This window comes from Saccostrea cucullata, unplaced genomic scaffold (assembly GCF_032062105.1).
Source record: "Saccostrea cucullata isolate Sc308-1 unplaced genomic scaffold, CSIRO_AGI_Scuc_v1 ctg93, whole genome shotgun sequence".
NCBI classification, from domain to species: Eukaryota; Metazoa; Mollusca; class Bivalvia; order Ostreida; family Ostreidae; genus Saccostrea; species Saccostrea cuccullata.
This window is the reverse complement of record NW_026935164.1, coordinates 51,322-71,850: the sequence shown is the minus strand read 5'-3', so window position 1 is coordinate 71,850 and position 20,529 is coordinate 51,322. Positions and strand designations below refer to the sequence as shown.

General features: G+C 32.6%; 1 protein-coding gene across 5 annotated transcripts; it reads right to left on the bottom strand.

Annotated features, from left to right (window-relative positions):
* Positions 1-1,086: 1,086 nt before the first annotated feature.
* On the bottom strand, positions 1,087-14,878 carry LOC134242049 (myosin-IIIb-like). Of its 5 annotated transcripts, XR_009986789.1 has the most exons (31): positions 14,615-14,877; positions 13,412-13,477; positions 13,183-13,313; positions 12,523-12,728; positions 12,267-12,423; positions 11,905-12,133; positions 11,666-11,774; positions 11,347-11,463; positions 11,046-11,146; positions 10,818-10,904; positions 10,631-10,696; positions 10,388-10,504; positions 10,013-10,124; positions 9,818-9,888; positions 9,657-9,722; positions 9,375-9,494; positions 9,072-9,157; positions 8,855-8,950; positions 8,266-8,357; positions 7,968-8,132; positions 7,542-7,675; positions 7,197-7,223; positions 5,877-6,073; positions 4,928-5,017; positions 4,577-4,694; positions 4,434-4,481; positions 4,217-4,288; positions 4,060-4,098; positions 2,507-2,704; positions 2,032-2,200; positions 1,087-1,420 (listed from the first exon to the last, which is right to left on the bottom strand). XR_009986789.1 is itself a non-coding variant. In XM_062724058.1 (30 exons), the coding sequence occupies exons 1-30, from the start codon at positions 14,723-14,725 to the stop codon at positions 2,177-2,179; spliced, it is 3,252 nt and encodes a 1,083-aa protein (XP_062580042.1). In that variant the 5' UTR covers positions 14,726-14,877; the 3' UTR covers positions 2,025-2,176. The 5 variants fall into 5 exon arrangements, 2 of the variants coding, with proteins under 2 accessions (XP_062580042.1, XP_062580043.1); XR_009986791.1 differs by lacking the exon at positions 4,060-4,098; XR_009986790.1 differs by lacking the exon at positions 7,197-7,223 and having other exon boundaries at positions 14,615-14,876.
* Between the last annotated feature and the right edge of the window lie 5,651 nt (positions 14,879-20,529).

The window sequence follows — 20,529 nt, the reverse complement described above, 5'->3', positions numbered from 1 at the left end:
TCTCTATTTTTGAAAATATCACAATACAGTTAAACTCCTTTAAAACGAAAAAGAATACCCAAATTTTCTATTTTGTATTTTCTATTTCTATTTTCTAGTCTATATCTCCTATGGTTCAAAATTTATGACAAAATTTCGAAAATAGCTTTTTTAGCATTAAAGTCACAGTCAAGGTCAAAACGTCAATGACTTTGGTGTCATTTGTATGAACTTTATTTGTGAAGTATGCATACCAAATATGAAGTCTCTATCTCCTATGCTTCGAAAGTTAAGGCAAAAGTTTGAAATAGCTATTTTTAGTATGTAGGTCACAGTCAAGGTCACAAGGTCATTGACCTTGGTGACTTTTGAAAGAACCTTATTAGTGCAATATGCATACCAAATATGAAGTCTCTATATCTCAAGATTCTAAAGTTATGGCGAAGGTTAAAGTTTTCAGCAGACAGACAGACAAACAGATAAACAGACAGAACAAAAACAATAAACGCCTCGGATCTATCGATCCGGGCGCATAAAAATCTTCCCTGGAGTCCAAAGCAGCATGTAGACGACGTAGAGGTTCAAAGAAAACTAAAATCATGCACATCTTGTCAAAGCATTTTTGATCCTGAATACCTGTACAATTAAAGAGTCTATGCTTTATTTTATTACATTATTTTGAACTGTGTAGAAAACCCTGCCGTTGACAAGGATGCTAATGACTTTTATCTGGCTAATTATGATAGGGTCTTCAATCGAGGTTACGTTTACTTATTGAGAATACTGTGCGATGAACTCGGAAGTTAGAATGTCAAAAAAATTCCACGTATACTCAATAATATTAGTTATAGTGTTCAATACTCGGATCTTTTAACAGGTACTCGATTAACCAACCACTCTGTTGTACTAATATATATATTTCAATACATTGATGTAATAACAGCTAAGGCAATAAAAAGGTCCAAAGGACTTCAATATATCCAAGGATAGCCATCTTTGTTTAAAGTGGCAACCTGAAAAAATTAATTTTTGAATTATAAATTTTCTGAAACAGTGATTTTCTACCTTCAACCAATAAAAGTAAGCAGTGGAAGGGTGGACACATGTTAGGTTGTAAATGAAGGTCAAACCTGAAGTTTACTTAATATATGCATATTTGTCATTAATTTAAGACCTATTGCACAAAAGAATGACAATGGACACTTAATGTCAACAGAAAATTCACACATGTATTATTATCATTTATTCATAATATATTTTACGCAATAAAACATTCCTTTCACAAGGAATTAAAGCTTTGATATGTATTGATTCTGGGGAGAATTTTATTCTTCAGATACTATGATATTCATTTCAAAGACAAAATAATATGTTTCATTTCAAACAAAACAAACAAAAGAAAAAGATCTGATATGTGAAATATACATGTATTTATTACACACTTAGTAATAAATACAGGTTTTTTGCATATGCGATATGGCTGACGTCACAATAGCCGTATCAACCCTGCAGGGCTGATATGGATTTGCGGGGCTGATATCCGTATCAGCCCTGCAAATCCATATCAGCCCTGCAGGGCTGATACGGCTATTGTGACGTCAATATCACACCCTTAGTAAATTAAACCACAATAACAGTACTTGTACTCATACACAATTTTTGGTGGGTTCATATTCTCTTAATTTTAACTTTTTGAAATTAAGGTTAATCTTAATTTACAAATACATGTAATACTATAGAATATTTTCAAATTACGGATCAAGTGCATTGAAATAGAAATAGAAACAAACCCAAATCTTATGAGACATTAGACTATGTACATGTATGTAAGAAGTCCATGCATGATTATTTACTTATTTTCTTCTCAACTGTATTTTATTACTAAGTATGTAATAAATATAATAAAACATACCCTTTTCCACATCACATCCTGTATAAGCCCTCGTAATATCAGCCCTTCGGGCCTTTTTCCCTCTGGCTGATATTGGTGTCTCGGGCTGATACAGGATGTGATATGGAAAAGGGTATGTATTATTCTCTATATATCTGTACCAAACATAAGACTAAATAAAGAACTAATTTAATATGTCATGGATCTGTGATATGGTACAGTAAGGTTTATCATATCTGTTGTTTAAATCGTCCAAGGTCCTTAATGAGAAATGAAGTATGATCACGAAAGTTTTTTGCCATTTCTTCAGTGATACTCATGCTGTTTGGTCTGTAAATGACAAGAGATAAGAATCAACAAATGAGGAAATAATGGCAAATTGAACGTCTTATAATGGATTTACTGATCAATAGTCCCAAATCCTTCACATGCAAGCACCTGTAGTGACAAGATATCAACCAACAACTTTAGCCAAGATAAAATTATTCCTATGAATTATCATACAGTAGTATCTTTAGAGGGAATGACTTGTTTTAATCTATTTCATAATATTTTTAGATCTTATTTCCACATTTCTGAAGACAAAAAAAAAATATGGGGAATATAAACTTGGAAGGATAGTAACTTTTACTGTACCTGATTTTTAAGAAGCCTTTGATATGCCTCATCAGGTCTCCTAGGAAGGGGGCGGTTACTCATAACCGAAGCCTGTGGTTGAACAGGTTTAGCCATAGAGTAACTGCGCTCTGGAACTGGAGGGGCTGAGTCATTTGAAGTCACTTGACTATTGCTGGTCTGATTTTCTTGGACTCGGTTTGTGCGAGATGCACCCCTCTGTAATCATATTAATTAGCATCTGATAACACACTTTAAAAATTAATATTGAAGTTTTGATGTCTCAACGTATGATACTCCGAGAATGCAAAAACTATAGAAAATGAAATAAAAAATGATCAAAGAAGAAATAATCTTTGTGAATATCTATCTAAAAACATTTTTAATACTTCAACATAATCAAATTTCTTTGTATCAGGAAAGTATTAGTAAATATTTAATAGGCTCTATGCACTTCTTAAATTCATTGTTGTGAAATAAAAAAAACATGGCCATGCTCAAGCATTGAATGCTTAGTTTGTAACTTCAACAAACAAAAGCCCCTTAAACGGTAGTCGTTAGCAATGAAACCAAAACAAAAAACATAAAAATTTAAACAAAAAATGACATAACAGTGTTACTCTTGCATTCTGCTCTAAGGGTGGGCAAAAATGAGTGTTTTTAATAAACTAGCTTTTCAATAGCTAGTACATGTAACTATGAAAACAAATAATATGAATACAGAATATATGGTCAAATCAATAATTTTCGCGGGGGGTTTAATCTTCGTTGTTTTCGAGGTATGAAGAGACCCACGAATTCATGCCCACCATGAAATGTAAATTTTCATATGCAAAACTACTAAAACGTTCTTCATCCACGAAATCAAAATGAACCAACAATTTTTCCTCAAACCCGAAAATTTGGCCCCACGAAAATATGTGATATTACAGTAATATAAATTTTGTAGCCTACATTACTAATTACATACACATAAAACATGCTTAAATTTAATATACTTGGTTGCAGCTAAAAATGTAACCAAACAGTTCATACACTTTTAATAGAAATAATTACTGATTATGAAATTCTGCTTGCCATTCCAAGTTTTTTTGTTCAGAGTACATTAGCCATCATATTGTAGTCTGGTAATTAAAGATAGGTTAAATGATTTCATAATTGATATACTGATAAACCCAGTTTCAGATCTAAATGCATGGCTTCGATAAACATTTGAAATTTGTACACAGAATGCAAGTAGACTCATTACACATGTATTTCATGCAAAACAGGGTACATCTGGGTTATTATAGGATGCATTTTTGATGTGACAGGAAGAATGACTCACACATAAGGACGAGTCAGGTGCTAAAACACAACATGTTGATTTCAAAACAGACAACCAAAATATTCTCTTCAGTGAGTTAAAATGTTAATTTAATAATTTATTAATACAAATACTTATCTTTATCAGACTTTAAACCAGAAAAAGTTTTAAAGTATTTTTTATAAGTTAATTTCAAAATTTGCATTATGGGTTATAATTTTTTTAAATAGTGACCATCATGCAGAAAACAAGAATTCTAAAATCTTACTCTCTGTGGATTTCTTGTAGCTTGATGACTAGATTTATTCTGTAAATATTGTTACTTTGAATAAATCATTCATAGCACAATCATAAGTTAAGAAAATTGTATACAAGTATAATGATGTTTTTACATTAAGACAATAAAGATAGTCTCTATGTTTTACCTGGGAGTTTTCTTCCAGTTTGAAGTACATATTGTCTCCGACCAATTCCTGGTAGTCACACACACCATGTTCCTGCAGTAAAATAGACATATCTTATGAAAAATAAATAAATTTTATTTTTAGCTATTTTAATCATTGTTATTTGTTTAGTATATCATAAATGTTGTCATCCTTCCTTAATTTTCAAAGAATCCTTTTAAAAATGTCAATATTTTACCTGCCCACATGGTTCTGTAAGGTAACCATTCCAGTTGGATATCTTAACCTATAAAAATGAAAAAAAAAATAATCCAAGGAACATGAGTATAATATATTGTTGTGAAATAATAGCTTGGAGAGAAAGATGAAATTGTATCTTACGTTTTTATGATATTCCACCAGATCCTTCAGATTTCTGTGGACCTTAGGTTCCCCAATAATTATATACTTCTTGTTTGGAAGCTGATCAATCATGTAATGTCTTGTTCGATCTCCCCCACTGAATACAGGAGCAAAAGTAATTAATTTTGTTTTTCATTTTGTTTTCAATTATCAATGTTCATTTCACCATTAATTGAATCAGAGCATACAGTTGTAGTAATTAAGCTTGGAGGACTCACTGGTGTATGGATATATGCAAAAAGGAGCAAATGATATACGCTACCTTTTACAAATCAAAGTAATGTATACACCTTCAATTTACAAAATCCATTCATAAAAACTCTGATTTACCTAAAAGATAATGTGTAACCAAATCTGCTTTCGCTGACTCGAATAAGGTAACAGCCTCTTGGTTTTCCTTTTAACAAGGTTTCTGACTCTCTAAAAGTACAAATAGGATTTGTAAAATGTTTAAATCCAATACAAGAGACCCGAACCATGGATCATAATGCTTATCTGAGTCATCGTGGCCCTACCATTCTTCAATATATGCAGATTTACCCCTACATACAAGATCACTGAGATTATCATACATGAACCTCGCATTATTTTCAATATGTTGGAACAGGAGAATCATTTCTTTTAATTGTAATTTAAAGCATCCAAATAACTCATTTATGTTAAAAAACTAAACACTATTACATGAAAAATACAGGTTTTATCACGAAAGAATTATTTATTATGAAAGAATTTTTTGCCACCTTTTGTTCATTGATCTGCTTTTGTAGTACCTGTATATCGGTTAATGCTTTATACAGGGAAACTTTTCTAATCAGAAAACCATCATTTTATAGAAATTGACTCGATTAGACAAAACTCTAGATTTTAAACAGCTAACTTACTCAAAAGGACAGAGAGTTATCATTGTAATAGACAAGATTTCAGATTACCCAACATCCAGATTAGATAGTTTCACTGCATGTATATTCAAGGAATTCAAATGATATTTTCTAGCATGTCTCTCTACAGGTATTTAGTTGGAATTAAAATGTGTACATCTCCTTAACTACTCTAAATATATTTTTATTCATGAGAATTTTATTTTCATGCAGTTAAGCAAGACAGTGATAATATGAAATTCTCACGTATATACACATTTCTAAAGAAAACACATTTGTCAAAATTTGTCTCGTAATTAAGAGTAAATGACCATATCACAAAAATAAGGTGGCAGGAAAAATTAGTAATCTACAATATTACAATATTATAATACCCTCTTTGCAGAACTTGATTGAATTACCTGCGACTAATGACACCATGGAACCACTCTGCAATAAAATTTCCGCTGACATTGATAGGATCATAGACCTGATGAGTCTGGGTCTCTTTGAACCATCGCACCGTGGCCATCCTGGTCCCTGGGGTACCAAAATTGTGGGAGGACACAGGCTTGAATTCATCCTCTGAAAACTCTGAATCTGAGGAGCTAACTTCCGCCTTTAAATGAACCATACATATATCAAAATAAGGGTCAAATTGCATTATCTTAATTGAATTTAATGGGCCTGAAGAGAAATTTCAAGACATCTGAGGATATGAAATATTGATGTTGAATTAATTAGTCAATGAAAAAAATAGTTTGGACTTCATACTTGTTTCAACATATCCATGGAGTTGAAGTTACACATACTTGAGATATTATTCAACTCAAGTGGGTGTAAATGTACTAGATAATGCATTGATCTAATACATTACAAAGATGGAGGAACCTATAATGAATCTGTCGACCCTTTACATACATGACTTTACTTATGTGGAGTAATACAGATAAATATAAGAAAGATCTTACAGGTTTAAAGGAAAATTGTTCTGATTGTTTTAAAAAAAATAAAGGAAAAAAACGAAATATTCAAAGGATGTAATTTGTGTATACTATAATGAACATGCAAAGCACAAAAGATTTTAAAGCCCTTTAACAAAATGAGGCCAAGTAAATTAATTTTGATAAAATTCAGTTAGTATGTTCCTCATCATAACTATCAAAACAAAATAAGCAAAATTTTCAGGAGTTTAAGGCAAATAAAAAATGTAAAAAAAAAAAAAGAAAAGAGCTTGAAACAATAAACAGTAAGTTAAGTGACCTTTTGGATCCTCTTCTCTAAAAATAATTGAAAAAGTAAATTTAATGTTTAATAGGAATCTCCCTCTCAACACATTTCTTAACAAAAAGGCCTGAATACATGTACATGAATTAAATATTCTTGCATTTAGTCTCAACACTTTTTTTCTTTTTCAAAAATATAAAATAATCTTTTTTACATTTATTTCAGTTCCTATTCGGAACACTTTAAACAAGAGGTCTGTGAACCAGTGGATGCTCACTAGTAATACTACCAGTCTTAAGTGAATATACACTGTTTGGACAGAAGAAGAGATAAACAGGTATATAAACATCAGATGTTGACATAAAAAATCCAAACATATGGAATGCCAAAACAAAGAGTGTATCACTGCTTAAACTTTATGTATCTGAGATGAGTTGTTGCTGAGAAAACTTTCACAGAAATATTTGGTTTAGACAGAATTACAGACAAACAGGAAGTTAACATTGGGTACTTACAAGTTTGAAACCCACCATACCCAATGCCTAAACAAAAAGTGTGCTGAAATTTCAAGTAGTTGCTGAGAAAACTGGGACAGAAATTTCGTTCAGACAGACAACAGGAAGCTGACAATGGATTCATATAAAAATGAATCTCACCATATGGCATGCCGAAACAAAGAATGTGCTACAATTTCAAGCATTTGGGAGAAGTGGTTGCTGAGAAAACTGTGACAAAAATTTGTTTGGACAGACAAACACAGATTTACATGGGTAAAATAGCACACACCCCTCTCCTTCAGAGTTGGGTATAATCAAGGTATCCTTATTTTAAAAGTTTAAAAGCAATTTCACAACACATACCTGGGTGCCCATTTCATGAAAAGTCTTTTTTGGTGCTGGTTTTTCATAACTCCTGGTACTCATCTGTACAGACTGAACATCAGTGAAATCAGGGATTGGTGGAAGGTCAGAGCCATCAGGAACACCAAAGAAACCTTGTAAAAAGACAATCACTGCAGTTCTGTCTTATCTGAATCATTTATTATCAAAATAAAAACCACACAATTTTGCAGCTTTTTTCCCCTTTATTTTATATATATATATATGCATGTAGAGGATAAAATTTGTATCACAGATATATAAATAAAAATCTTCAATAAAAAGCATAGATGTTTTATTACAAGTTTTGACTAAGCCTTTCTTAAAATTTGAGAGATAGAGAGCTCAATTTTCATTCTTTTCAGTTGGGTAATTTAAGATGTCACTAGGTATTGGCAGCATACTTACTAGATGGAATATTATCATCATTTTGTTTGGCTATCTGCAGTTGATTACACAGATGAATGTTAAGGTTATAAATATCATCAGCCAAATGCTTTAATCTTTCTGCTTCACTTTTAGCTTTAGCAAGTCTTCGCTTGTATTCCTGACGACCAATAAATCCCCTTACCACTGAAATAAAATCACTTCATGCATAATTGATCTCAGCCACATTATCTCTTTACTCTTTTTTTATTGTTAAATTCTTATCAAATCTAAAAGCTGAACCTCATAGTTATATTACATGTAAATATATTTTACATACCTTTCTGAATTTTTATGGCAGAAACACCCATTGTTTTTAAAACATCTGAAAGCTGTTCTAAATGAAAGTATTTCATGAAAACCTTAGTTTTGCTGAAATGAAAAAAAAAAACCCAATTTGATATTGAAATATCAAGGTACATGTAATTTTTTTAAAATACTGCACTTAAACATATAAATATGTGTAACTCGTTTGAAAGACATTTTACTGAACATTATTCTAAGCATAATTCATATAAACCTAAGGCCTAAAATAAAAATTTAAATTCACTTGTTTGCAGTTACCTACAAAACACTGAAAATGCAACCAACCTTAAATTTTTTCAGCTTTTTTGGGGTATTTTTTTTCAAGGTTTCAAGCTTTTAGGATATTGAAGCTGTTTCATTTTCTGTTTTTTTTTTGGTTTATCAATTAATTGCTTATACAATTATGTTTATAACTTTTGCTCTGTAACAAAAGTTTGAAAACTACAATATTTAAAAAAAAAAAACTGTCCCCCAGTACCCATCCACTTAAAAAAATTAAGAATTAAGAACAAAGAATTTTTCAAGCTGGACTTAACTGTTTAAAAAATTAGAAAGAAGATTACCCTATCTGCCAGCCAGCTATTTTGCTGGCCTTTAGAATTTTATAACAATTTTCTTTTGTCCCTGGTAATGCTGCTTCACATACAATAATTTTGTATCTGTAATGAAAAAAAATTAAAACCATTAAATCTTATGACAGCATTTTATATTCACTCACAAAAAATACAAGACAGTGCTTGGATACAAAAGAATTTCAAAATATTAATAAAATATACAAACTTTTCTACAAATTCTGCAAATGATGGCCTTACTGCAAACCCTTCTCTTCTAATCTTAATGGTCTCCAACATACCAGTGTACAATAACTAAAGCAAACATACCAGTGTACAAAAACGTAGATAGACAGATTTGCAATTCAACTTTTAAGGATGCAATTCTTTTCTTCTCATATCATTTTTCTAGGTCTTTACTTTTAAATTTACAGTTATTTTGATACTCTTCTACACAATGTTTATAAATTGCACCAATACCAATAAGCTAAGTAATCAAAGTCAACATTGATTGCCTGCATCCAGTTCTTACTTGGTCTTGTATGTAGCTATCATCAAACTTTCCTGGGACTTTGACATGATTTGGCTTCAGACATCGTACAAACACTGGGGATGAGGACATCATTCTCTCCATCAGAATACTCAGGGAGGTCTTAACATTTATAAACAACAGTGAGACAACAATAGTGCAAAAAGACAGCAATCTACATTCTTAATATATATTTGAAAATCAGTTTTTATTTACAAGAACTCTATTGGGTGATCTGCAGTATATTTACATACATGCAAACCACAAATGATCAGGCACACTCACCTTAAATTGTCCTCCTACCGTCTGTTTCCTCTTCCGTCCACCATGACTACCTGCTGTTGGTGGCTTCTGAAAGAAAAAGCAAAATATTTTAAATACTTTATGTATCAAAGATATTTTGTAAGATGCCACATATGACTGACAATGATTAAATGAGTCCTAACCTTGCTCCGTCTAGTTGTTCTGGTGGATTTCCTTGCCTGAAGTGCTAAACTACCAGTTCTTGTGATCTGTCCTACAATTAACACATTTTTCATAATGAACAGCAGTAAATTATTTTAAACATAAAATCTTATTTATCATAAACACATAACACTTGATCATAATATGCAGGAAATTGAGATCAATATGAAACATGCCTCTGAAGATGAGTTTAACAAGATCATTTGAGCTGCTCTGTAACATTTCTATCAGTCCTGGGGGAAGCGTGTCTCGGTTTTTCTCCAGCCACCTGCTGGCATCGTATGTTACCTGAAGACAAGAATAAGTTTGTCTGTATAATATAACAGTAGTATACTGACAGCAAATCTGTACTAAATCTGAGGCCCTAGAATATGGGAATTTAAAGCTACTTGATTGTTTATTGTGAGTGTTATAAAAAAATTATATAATTGACTACTATGATATTCAAATTATATTTTAGGAAGTTATTCTGCAGGGTATATCTATGTCAAAATATAGCCTATTATTTAAATATCAAACCTAGCTCTTGTAGATACATGTATTTTACAGACCTTTCCTGCATAATGGTTGATAGAAAACTTGCGGGAGTTTGACTGAGCTGATTTTCCGTAATAACTATTCCCTCCAAAGTGAATGTTCAGCTTTTCCACAAGGGATTGGTCTGTACCCTACAATATTTGTTTAAATCTTAATTTATAAAGCTTTTCAATTTACTTTTGTATATTAAAATGAGCAAGTCCTTAATAAACTTATTCACATACATGCAAAATAATGTTTGTAAATAAGGCTGTTACCTTAGGAAAATGACTTTCTTCATCTAGAAGGGATAAAATTCCGATTGGTTTGTTCAGGAAGAGATCCTAAAATATTGGAAGTACGCATCCATTTATATTAAACCTAAAATATATTTCTTTTTATCTATCTGTAGCAATATATTATCATTTACAGAATAAATGAATAATTTTGAACATTATACCTTACCAATAATGGTTGGTTGTCTACAAATTTAATTTCTTTCCAATCAATCCCTTCTCTTATGTATTCCTCCTGCTCCATTTTGAATACATGCTTTTGTATGAAAAAGACAAATCATTAACATATTACTTCTGCAAAACACATTATATATGCAAGAATTTTGTAAATTTCAAAACAAAAATTTCAATTCATTTTTATTTTCAAAATTATTAGGGAGATGAAACATTTACATACCTGATTAAAGAAGAATTGTAGCTGTTCATTTGCAAGGTTTATACAGGCTTGTTCAAAACTGTTCTTTTCAAAGTGTTCAAAACCAAATATATCTAGTATGCCTGTAACATTTACAAATATGTGTGTTAAATTATGATTTTTCAATAAAATTTTTTAATTCAGTACTATTAACCAATTCTATTCGTGAACTAGAAATATCCACATTCAAGTTTCACATGCTTTTTCTCCTTCAAAACATGTTTAACATTTAAAGTGGAGACATGGTAAAAAATATACTTTAAAGGTGTCTTATGATACAAACCTATTTCTCTTGGTTCAATGTCCGACTGATCCCTTTGAGCCAGTAGTTGGTTGATTTTGTTGACAATCCATCCAAACAATCTGCCATACAGGGATTTACTCATAGCATCCCTTGCATCTAAAGTTAAAATTGTATTTCTGTTTACATATGCATTCCAAGAAGCCTGCAATGTTTGTGTTATAAAACTACAGTGTACTTACAAAAATTATATAAAATACACTCAGATAAAAAATTGTAAGGTAATAATTATTCCTAAGAAAATTCTTTTAGTTTTGTCCATGCCAGAGATTTCCTTGCCATATATTGCATGTACATGTACCTTCAGCCATAGCCTTTGTGTAGTGCCGCTTGACCTGTTCTCCTCGTGTGAAGGTCACCATATTTGTTAGAGTACCAATCAACTCCTCCCCTCCTATTCCTAGGACCTTCTGCAATTAGATAAAACTATACATGTAATAAGTTTTCCTCCATCTATTTTTGATTTCTTGTTAGTAACTTTACAATAGTACAAATCAACATTGACTAAATGAGCTATATAGGTATCAGAAAAATCCTTACAGCAGCCATTTTGATTGGACCATTTTCATCCTCTACAAAAGATGCATCGTTATCATCCATGTCAAAGGTCACATTTCCCAGATGAAGGACCCCTGCAATAATACTGAAGAGATTCTCTTCTTCCTCGTCTGTAAAGCCCACCAGGTCCATGGCATTCACCAGCTCCTCATACTGCTTTTTAAAGTGGGTGGGTTCTCGTTTCAGACAATCAGCACCATTTGAAAAGTACCTGGCATAACAGAAGTAATATGGATGATGGAAAAAATGCAATTATCATGGTGAGAAAATGCAATATTGAATAATTAATCTTGTGATTAATAATGCATGTCTCTGCTTTTACTTTTTATGACATCTAATGATACCTTTGTTTTTCAGGTGGAAGTAAGTTATATTCTTTTCTCTGCTCAGCTGATAATCCCCCAAACATGTAGTAGAATATGTGAAAGTTTTCCTCCTCTTTATTTTGATGGACCACTCTAGATTTTTCCAATAGGTATTCAGAGATTTTGGCACCAGTAACTGTTAACACAATAAATAATACATTTCATCACACCACAGAATTTGCATAAAAGCATTTAATATCATTTCTTTTAACAATCTAGGAGCAATTGTATATACCATGTCCTTCACAAAATAGCAGCTGGATGTATTTCCCAAAGCGACTGGAGTTGTCGTTCATGGCTGTTCTGGCATTTCCAAATGCTTCCAACAATGGGTTGACCTGTAGAATCTGCTGTTCCAGCTGAGTGTTTCCCCGACATAACTCAATCAGCTGTTTAATGATCAGCTTTGTACTTTCAGTTTTACCTGCTCCACTTTCACCACTGGTTTGAAAAATAATAAACACAGAAGAGTAACAGTACATGTTTTGTACTTCAAAGTAAAAATTTTATCTAGCCACTTCATCTCCAAAATCATCCTTCAAAGGTGACAATCTACAATAATTCTCTTTTGAGAAGAGGAGCGGATTGTACCTTTGGCTAGTGAAGATGTCCCAAATCTCCCTACTCATTATTTTAATTCTTATAATAATTTTGGGTTTCTTTGTCACAGCATTTTTCAAAAGCACTTGCCACAGATCTAGAGTTATTTTTCGTTTTATGAAAGGGGTAAAGAAAAGCAACTCACTTTACTTTCAAGACATGGAAGTGAGAAGGGGTGTTTTCTTGGCATACATGTAATTGCTGGTATGATCGATGTCTTCAATGTTTGCCTACTGTATACACTTCTGTCAATTACTCCTGTATCTTTATAAGAAGTGATGACCTTTCCCTTTACCTGATAAGAATGCACTGGTTTCTAGGAATTCGTCCACCATATCCAAGCATACACTGGTATGCAGAGTCAGCTATTGCAAATATGTGAGGTGGATTTGCACTTTTCTTTTCCAAATAGTATTTCTGCGTTTCCTAAAAGTGCAAATTTGATGAAAATCACAGGAAAATAATTAATAAAAGTTTACTTGGCAGTTCTTTGAATTATTCAGTTAATGGTCGTCACTTCTTACTTCTTCTCCATAGATATGAAGTGGTCTGTAGGGATTGATCGCAACCAGAATATCTCCAACGTAAGTCTACAAAAAAGATTATATTACATTGTCAATTTTTGAAAAATAAATAAATGAGACTAATGATATTTCTTCGCAGATGACATTCTCCCGCCAAATCTGCGAGTAACACTTAACAGAAGAAACCACATGCTGAGTATCATTTAGTTCCGGAATGCATTTACACATCGCAAATACACAATCATATCTATGATAGATTCCAGAAGGGGATGAATTTAATATTTAAAATGCATTTTTCTTTAAATCATGCTTTTATATATATACGGAATTTGTTGCCCATGTATGAAATATGGAGATAACGATTCGAACCGCTTTCAAGATCAAATACCAGTGACCGAAACGATAAAGATCAGAGACATGTCTAAATCAGCATTGGTGGGATATAAGGTCCCATATGAAGAAGTACATGTACAATATAAGCAGTTAAGCACCCCCCCCCCGTTTAAGTAACGGTCTCATCCTTAGTGTACTCCTTGTCAGGATTGTACAAACGGAAAAATACATATGTATATAATATAACCATTATTCAGTACGTAACAATTCAAATGGCCTTACATAGGTTGTGAAGTACATCGTTTCTGCCTTAATTTTTCTTTTGCTGATACGAACACATTTTTAAAAGTACACTTTGTAGATGATAACGACTGATCAATACAAAGCCAGATATAAAGCAGAAATCATTTACAAGTACTTTTAGTCATTAATGCAGATAAATGTTTTTTTCTTGATTTACATTCTCTCTCTCTTTCTTTCTCTCTCTCGAACAAATTCATAAACATATAATAAATGTACAGAGATCATGGTAAAAATGCATAGTTATACCGGACAAAGAGAGCAACCTGGCAATTAAAATAACATTTTTTGCAGTAATTTAAAAAAGAAGAAAGGATCCTTAAGCAAGACGAGTGTGTTAGTGTCATGCACTGATGGATTAGTAATCTGCTTTCTAAGGTTTCTTTTCCTGACTGTGAAACAAGAATAATCTGATACATTTCATAAAAGAAGAAAATGTCACGCCCATATTAAATTTTACATCGACATGGAGACAAAGTATTGAAAAAACAAATCAATCTAGCTGGGTATACCAGCACAGAGAATCTGAGAGTACATACTGAACCGGTTTATGTGACAATGTTTACTTACATAGATATTGTTTTCCGTGTATCGCACTTTGAGTTCGTTGAGTAGCACCTTGCCGTCTAGGTTGGCGAGGGTGGCTAAATCCTCGGTAACACCCGGTCTACTCCCCTCCATCCCCGTCAATCTGCTGTAGTCTATGTCACCTGTATCACTTCCTAGTTTACAACCAAGAACTTCTTCTTGCGTGTTTGTACTAAAGATTCATGAATTGGTATTTTACCTTTAATGCGATCGATCTATTTTTAGAGTGGTCATCGATGACTTACCTGTGTGACGTAGTGTTACAGGTAAAACGAAAGTTTTACACTACTGATTCATGCGTTTAATAACAACAACTCTATGAATTCTCCTTTATTTGCTATTTAAATTTAGACTCAAAACGTGATCTGACAAATAATACCGTGACCCTGATTTGTTTCATTTCAATTTCTGTACATGTTCATGTTTAACACAATTTAATTCCTTTTAAGGTATTAGTAGAAATCACTGAAAATCACTTGCAAAGCTCGACACATTCTACAGTGTTCAATCCATGTTTTTCAAATGTTTGGATCATATGTTTTAAAATAATGAAATATTATCATATATTTAATTAAATAGTTTTATTTGGATGTCAAGACATGCTCATAAAACAGAGAAGAGGGGGGGGGGCTTTTTCCAAGTAAGGTCTTTTGCTATAACTTTGATATGTAAAATTACGTACAGTTTCTAGTGTTCCTTCCACTTTCAAGAAAAGTAAAGTATTTAGAAAAATACCCCCCCCCCCCGAGGTTCAAATAACCGAGGGTGATTAGCCATACATTTTGCAAAAATCTCAACATTCAATCAGGATTTCTAAATCTAAAAAACATTAACTCTCACAAAAAAGCTCAAATTTTGCCATTATCTAGAAGAAATGCTATTGTCTCCAGAAAAACACCCTCCTTCACACAAACGCAGACCTTTATATATATCCGTTTATGACCACTTAGATTTAAAAGTGCACACCGGACGTCGAACGGGTACAAGGATGATCTGACACTGACTACTAAGACATAGAAATCAAAAAGAGAACTTGCTAGGGTGGTGTCACTTTAGTTTTTGTCATATATATTTGTAAAGCATGGACTTTTTTAAGGAAAATTGATAAAGATGTTGAATCTGATTTTAACAAACGTTCATCGTAACACGTATGCTTAACAAACAGGTTTCAGCGTCCCCCTTTCTTACGATTCATTAACCAATGCAGTGTGAGACATAAGTGATGTACAGGTCACAACAAACGGTGTTACAAGATACAGTATGAGTGGTCTGCAGAAATCGTATAGTGTTGTCATTTTCTCAAATGTAAAGCCGAAGATATGGAATGTTTCCAAGAAAGGTAGAACACCTATAGAAAACGGGCAAAAAGTGGTACTTATTGCACTAAGTATGTAGAAGACCTACGCAATACCTTAGTAAATTATTGTGAGTGTGGGTAATCTGTATAATGATCTTCAAATACGATATGTTCCACAACTGGCAGCAGTTGACTGAATACATGTCATGTTCGTATCAGATGCATGTTCCCGGGCCACATGAACACGACCGTTTCTCTCGTTTTTTTCTTCTGTACATCAATAAAATTAAACGTACGTAGATTTGGTAAATGTTGTTATATCATTTATTTTTAACATGAATTATAATTGATTTTTCTTATTTTTAATGAATAACATTCGCCGTAACAGTAAAAATTGCACTGCCTGAAAAAAAGCACAAGGATTTAGATTTTTCTGGTCGCATGTTCATTGCTATGACGACGATTGAAATGGGTATGTAGTAGCACACATGCATTTAAAACATGTGGTATTTTTGACAGTCGTGACAATAAAACAGTAAACTTTTGAATAAATCCGATGTTTTTCGTGTTTTACCACTTATGAATTTATATATTTTTTTTCACTGAATAACAAGTGGTCCGTTATCAGAGCACTGGGTAATCGCATGATTTCCAGTACTACCCCCGTTTTAAATTTGCTTGTATTTGCTATGAAATAGCTCACTTGTGATTAAAACATGGAGAACAAAAGATTTTTAATGCACTGAAAAGTCGCACAGAACTACGCCTATAAAATGTAAAATGCCATAAATAGGAAATCGGCAGAAATACATGTAGGATAAAATGAAATACTGTGCGCCATCGAATGATATTCATGCACCGTCTCCGTAAGGAATAAATCACATGCTAATTTAATTTAATTAATTTAATCAATATTTTATCATGTAAAGTAAGATTACATAACTGGGTTGGACATCAGGCATGGCCTATGTAAGTCCTCTCCAAACAAATCACATGCTAAACATTATTTTATATTTTGTTTGCTTTTTGTGTTTTTTCTTCAGAAAGTCAACAACGCTTTCCGACAATCAAACATGGCATTTCGCTAGGCCGTTGGAATCGTCTCAAGCCACGGTCCGGAGTCCGCATATATAGCTTTCTCCAGATGGGAGAGGAGCATACATCATGGCCGTGGTTTGCGACGATGGGCCGTTGGACGCTCTCCAACTTATACAGGCAAAGGATACCGCACGAGAGTGGGCGGGTTCTAATCAACCAATTAAAACGCTTGTTTTATAAATGAAATCTGTGATTCAAATTTTTCAATTGTTAAATCCAACAGTGTCATCACTCAAGGCAACGCTATTTCGGCCTAAGTGTAATACTTTCAAGCGAGATTTGCGATAACATAGCATATCAAGTCAAGTCAAGATAACTATCTCGTCATGTCATGAAAACTTTCTTGTTTTTCAACAAATGCCAACTTTATTTCTTGTCCAGTAAAAATTAGCGATCGTATTTTTGTGATAGCTATTTTATTCATGATGCAAGATAAGTTATCTCGTCAAGTCAAGATAGCTATCGCAACAAATGTGCTATATTATCTTGAGTGGACAAGATACGAAGTCGGCGTTTGTTCACAAACCAGAAAATTTTCATGACTGGACGAGAAAGTTATCTCGACTTGGCATGAAATGCTAAGTTGACAAAAAAATTATGTGGATGGCATAAAGAAGCCACCATAGTTTTGGTATGATAAATACTTTGTTTATTTAAACTTGATTTTTTTGGTTAATTACTCTCAGACAATTACAATTGTATATGAGGTGCATAAACATATACATAATACAAAGTCAAGTAAGGAAGAAGAGTACGTATAGATTAACAGATTATTAAACGAGATCACCTAAATACTAGTATTTAATCCGTTCACAATTTCAATTGATATAGAAATATTTACTTTGGAATTCTTTGGAATTCTTCCTTTAGAAGAAAACTGAGTGTTCAGTCTTGTTAACATTTACCTGAGACTCCCAAAAGTTCGAAAAATATTCGAAGATCTTTGTAGGATTCCGGGTAACGGCTGTTATACACAATTTGACTGTGTCATCAACATAAAAGAAGTATAAGTAGTTTTAACAGTCTGCATATCAATATCTAATTTCTAAATAAAGCGAAACATACATATATGGAGATAACGAAAAGTATTCAAAATCAAAAGTCCATAAAATAACACAAAATAGGAACAGAGCAAACACGGACCTCCAGCACATCAGAGGTGGGATCAGGTGCCATAGAGGAGTGAGTATCCCCTGCCGACCGGTCACACCCGCCATGTGCTCCTTGTCATGATCGGGAAATAACGAAAAAAATAAATCAGTGTACATATAATAATAAATAACAATAAGTATGAAAAACGTCAGTCGTCATTTGACTCAATGATAAATTGTATTTGCTGACAAGGTCATTGTATCGAACATAGAAGTTACGAAATGATGACTTCAAACGAGACGGCTTAAATTCCTGTTTTATCAACTTGTTTATCAATAATTTACTTCGTTTTAGAAATTGTTCATACGTAGAGCATGCTCTTGCGTATCGAATCAACTCCGTATGCAGGTGATGAAGGTATATTGATGCATAGGTAAGGGAAGTTGACGACAGAAAAGTTAAAGTCATCACGTTTATCATAGAGCTTTGTTGTTAGATTATCGTTAACGTCTTTTTCAAGTAAAATATCCAAGTATGAAACAGATGTGTCAGACTCTGTGGTATCTTTTATCTCAAGCTGACTAGGATATATCGTATTGACATATGGAAATTATAATTGTTAATTGACAGTACGTCGTCGATATATCTAAATGTCGAATTGAAGGCCCATTACTCCTTAACGTCATTCTGCAAAAGAAAGCTTTCTAAATTGTTTATATAAATTGTATATCAAAAAAAAATGATAATGGATTTTTCCCTGTCTCACCCCATGTTACACAGAAAAGCATAAAGAAATTCAAAGTGTGTTGATGAATAAAATGTCTTTGATTTGATACATCTGTAAACATTTTTTAAAATAAAATTTTAATATAAATATTGTAAATAAATAATAAAATATATAAATATAAATAATAAAATAATAAATAAATATAGTAATAAATCAGACCTCCAGTTTGTTTAAAATCAATTATGTATTTTCTTGCTGAAAGAAACAAATTTACACACACACAAAAAACCCTATATCAACATATTATTATGTTTTTTGCGATATCCTTTTCTAAAGCCAACTTGGTCTTCAGCTGTCGTTCTTATTCATCTGTAAATGGATTCAAACGTTCACTAATCAAAATACTGTAAATACTTTTTCTAAACAGCTTGATAGTATTATTAGTCTGTTATTCTCAAAAAGGGTCGAGTCGCCCTTGTTTTTGAATATTGGTTTAAAAAATCATCATATAGTGGTAAAAACATGACTTGTTTAAGTATACATGTATATTCCTTACAAACTTGATTATACCCTCGGGCTTTATTATTTTTCAGTTGTGCCAAACTCTATCATAAATGGGATGACTTTAACTTTTTAATCGTCAACTTTCCTTATACTTATGCAGCAATATACCTTCATCACCTGCATACGAGGTTTATATCTCTCAGCTGATTCGATACGCAAGAGTATGCTCAACGTATGTCCAATTTCTAATTCTAAGTAAATTATCGACAAAAAAGTTGATGAAACAAGAATATCAGCAGTCTCGTTTAAAGTCATCATTTCGTAAGTTTGATACAATGACCTTGTCAGCAAATACAATTGAGTCTACAACAATAGCATCATCTTTATCTTCGTTAACTTTTTTAATCCTTAAATCCTGTTAATAAATTCTAGCTTTCGTTTACTGCTTTTTGGTGAATCACGGCATGGATTAAATGTTAAAAAGACTTGATGTAAACAAATCTGCTGGTAAGACTTTCTTGGACCTAGATTGCTTAAACTGTCAGCTAAGCATTGATTCAATTTTACATCCTTCCCTTGAACCAATCGAACTTTTTTGCGCGGCTTTTCAAATTTTTTTTTTTTTTATTGAAAAGTTTTTTAGCCAGACGAAACAGTCTTCAGCGGCATTACGTATAATTAAGTTACTTTCAAACATTCGTCAACACCGCGAAAAGAATGCATCCTATTAGTGCTGTGAAAAAATTGTAATGAAATAAAGAAAATTAATTGAAATAAATAATGAAATATTAATCATGAAATTCTTGGATTCTGATCAGTTGATTGATTATATGTGGATATACGCCCCGTTCGAGAATTCGAGACGTCATCGTATGACCAGTGAAGAAGCTTAAGACAATTTATTCGACACTCCTCAGGGCCATTGAACAGTTAGCCTACCGATACACGGGGCCTCAATTTTTAAGGACTAATCCGCACCCGCAACTTTTACTTCAAAGTGCCGAGAACTTGGTGAAGGAACAGTTGTTGCTTATTTTTATCGACTATAGGTCTCTCGTGGCTGATTCGAACATAAATGTATGACCTCCACGGCTATTCTGATTTTCGATGTCAAAAAGGTAAAATCATTTAAACGTGAAAGCATCGATTGATAATTTTATTTCAAATAATATTTTTTTT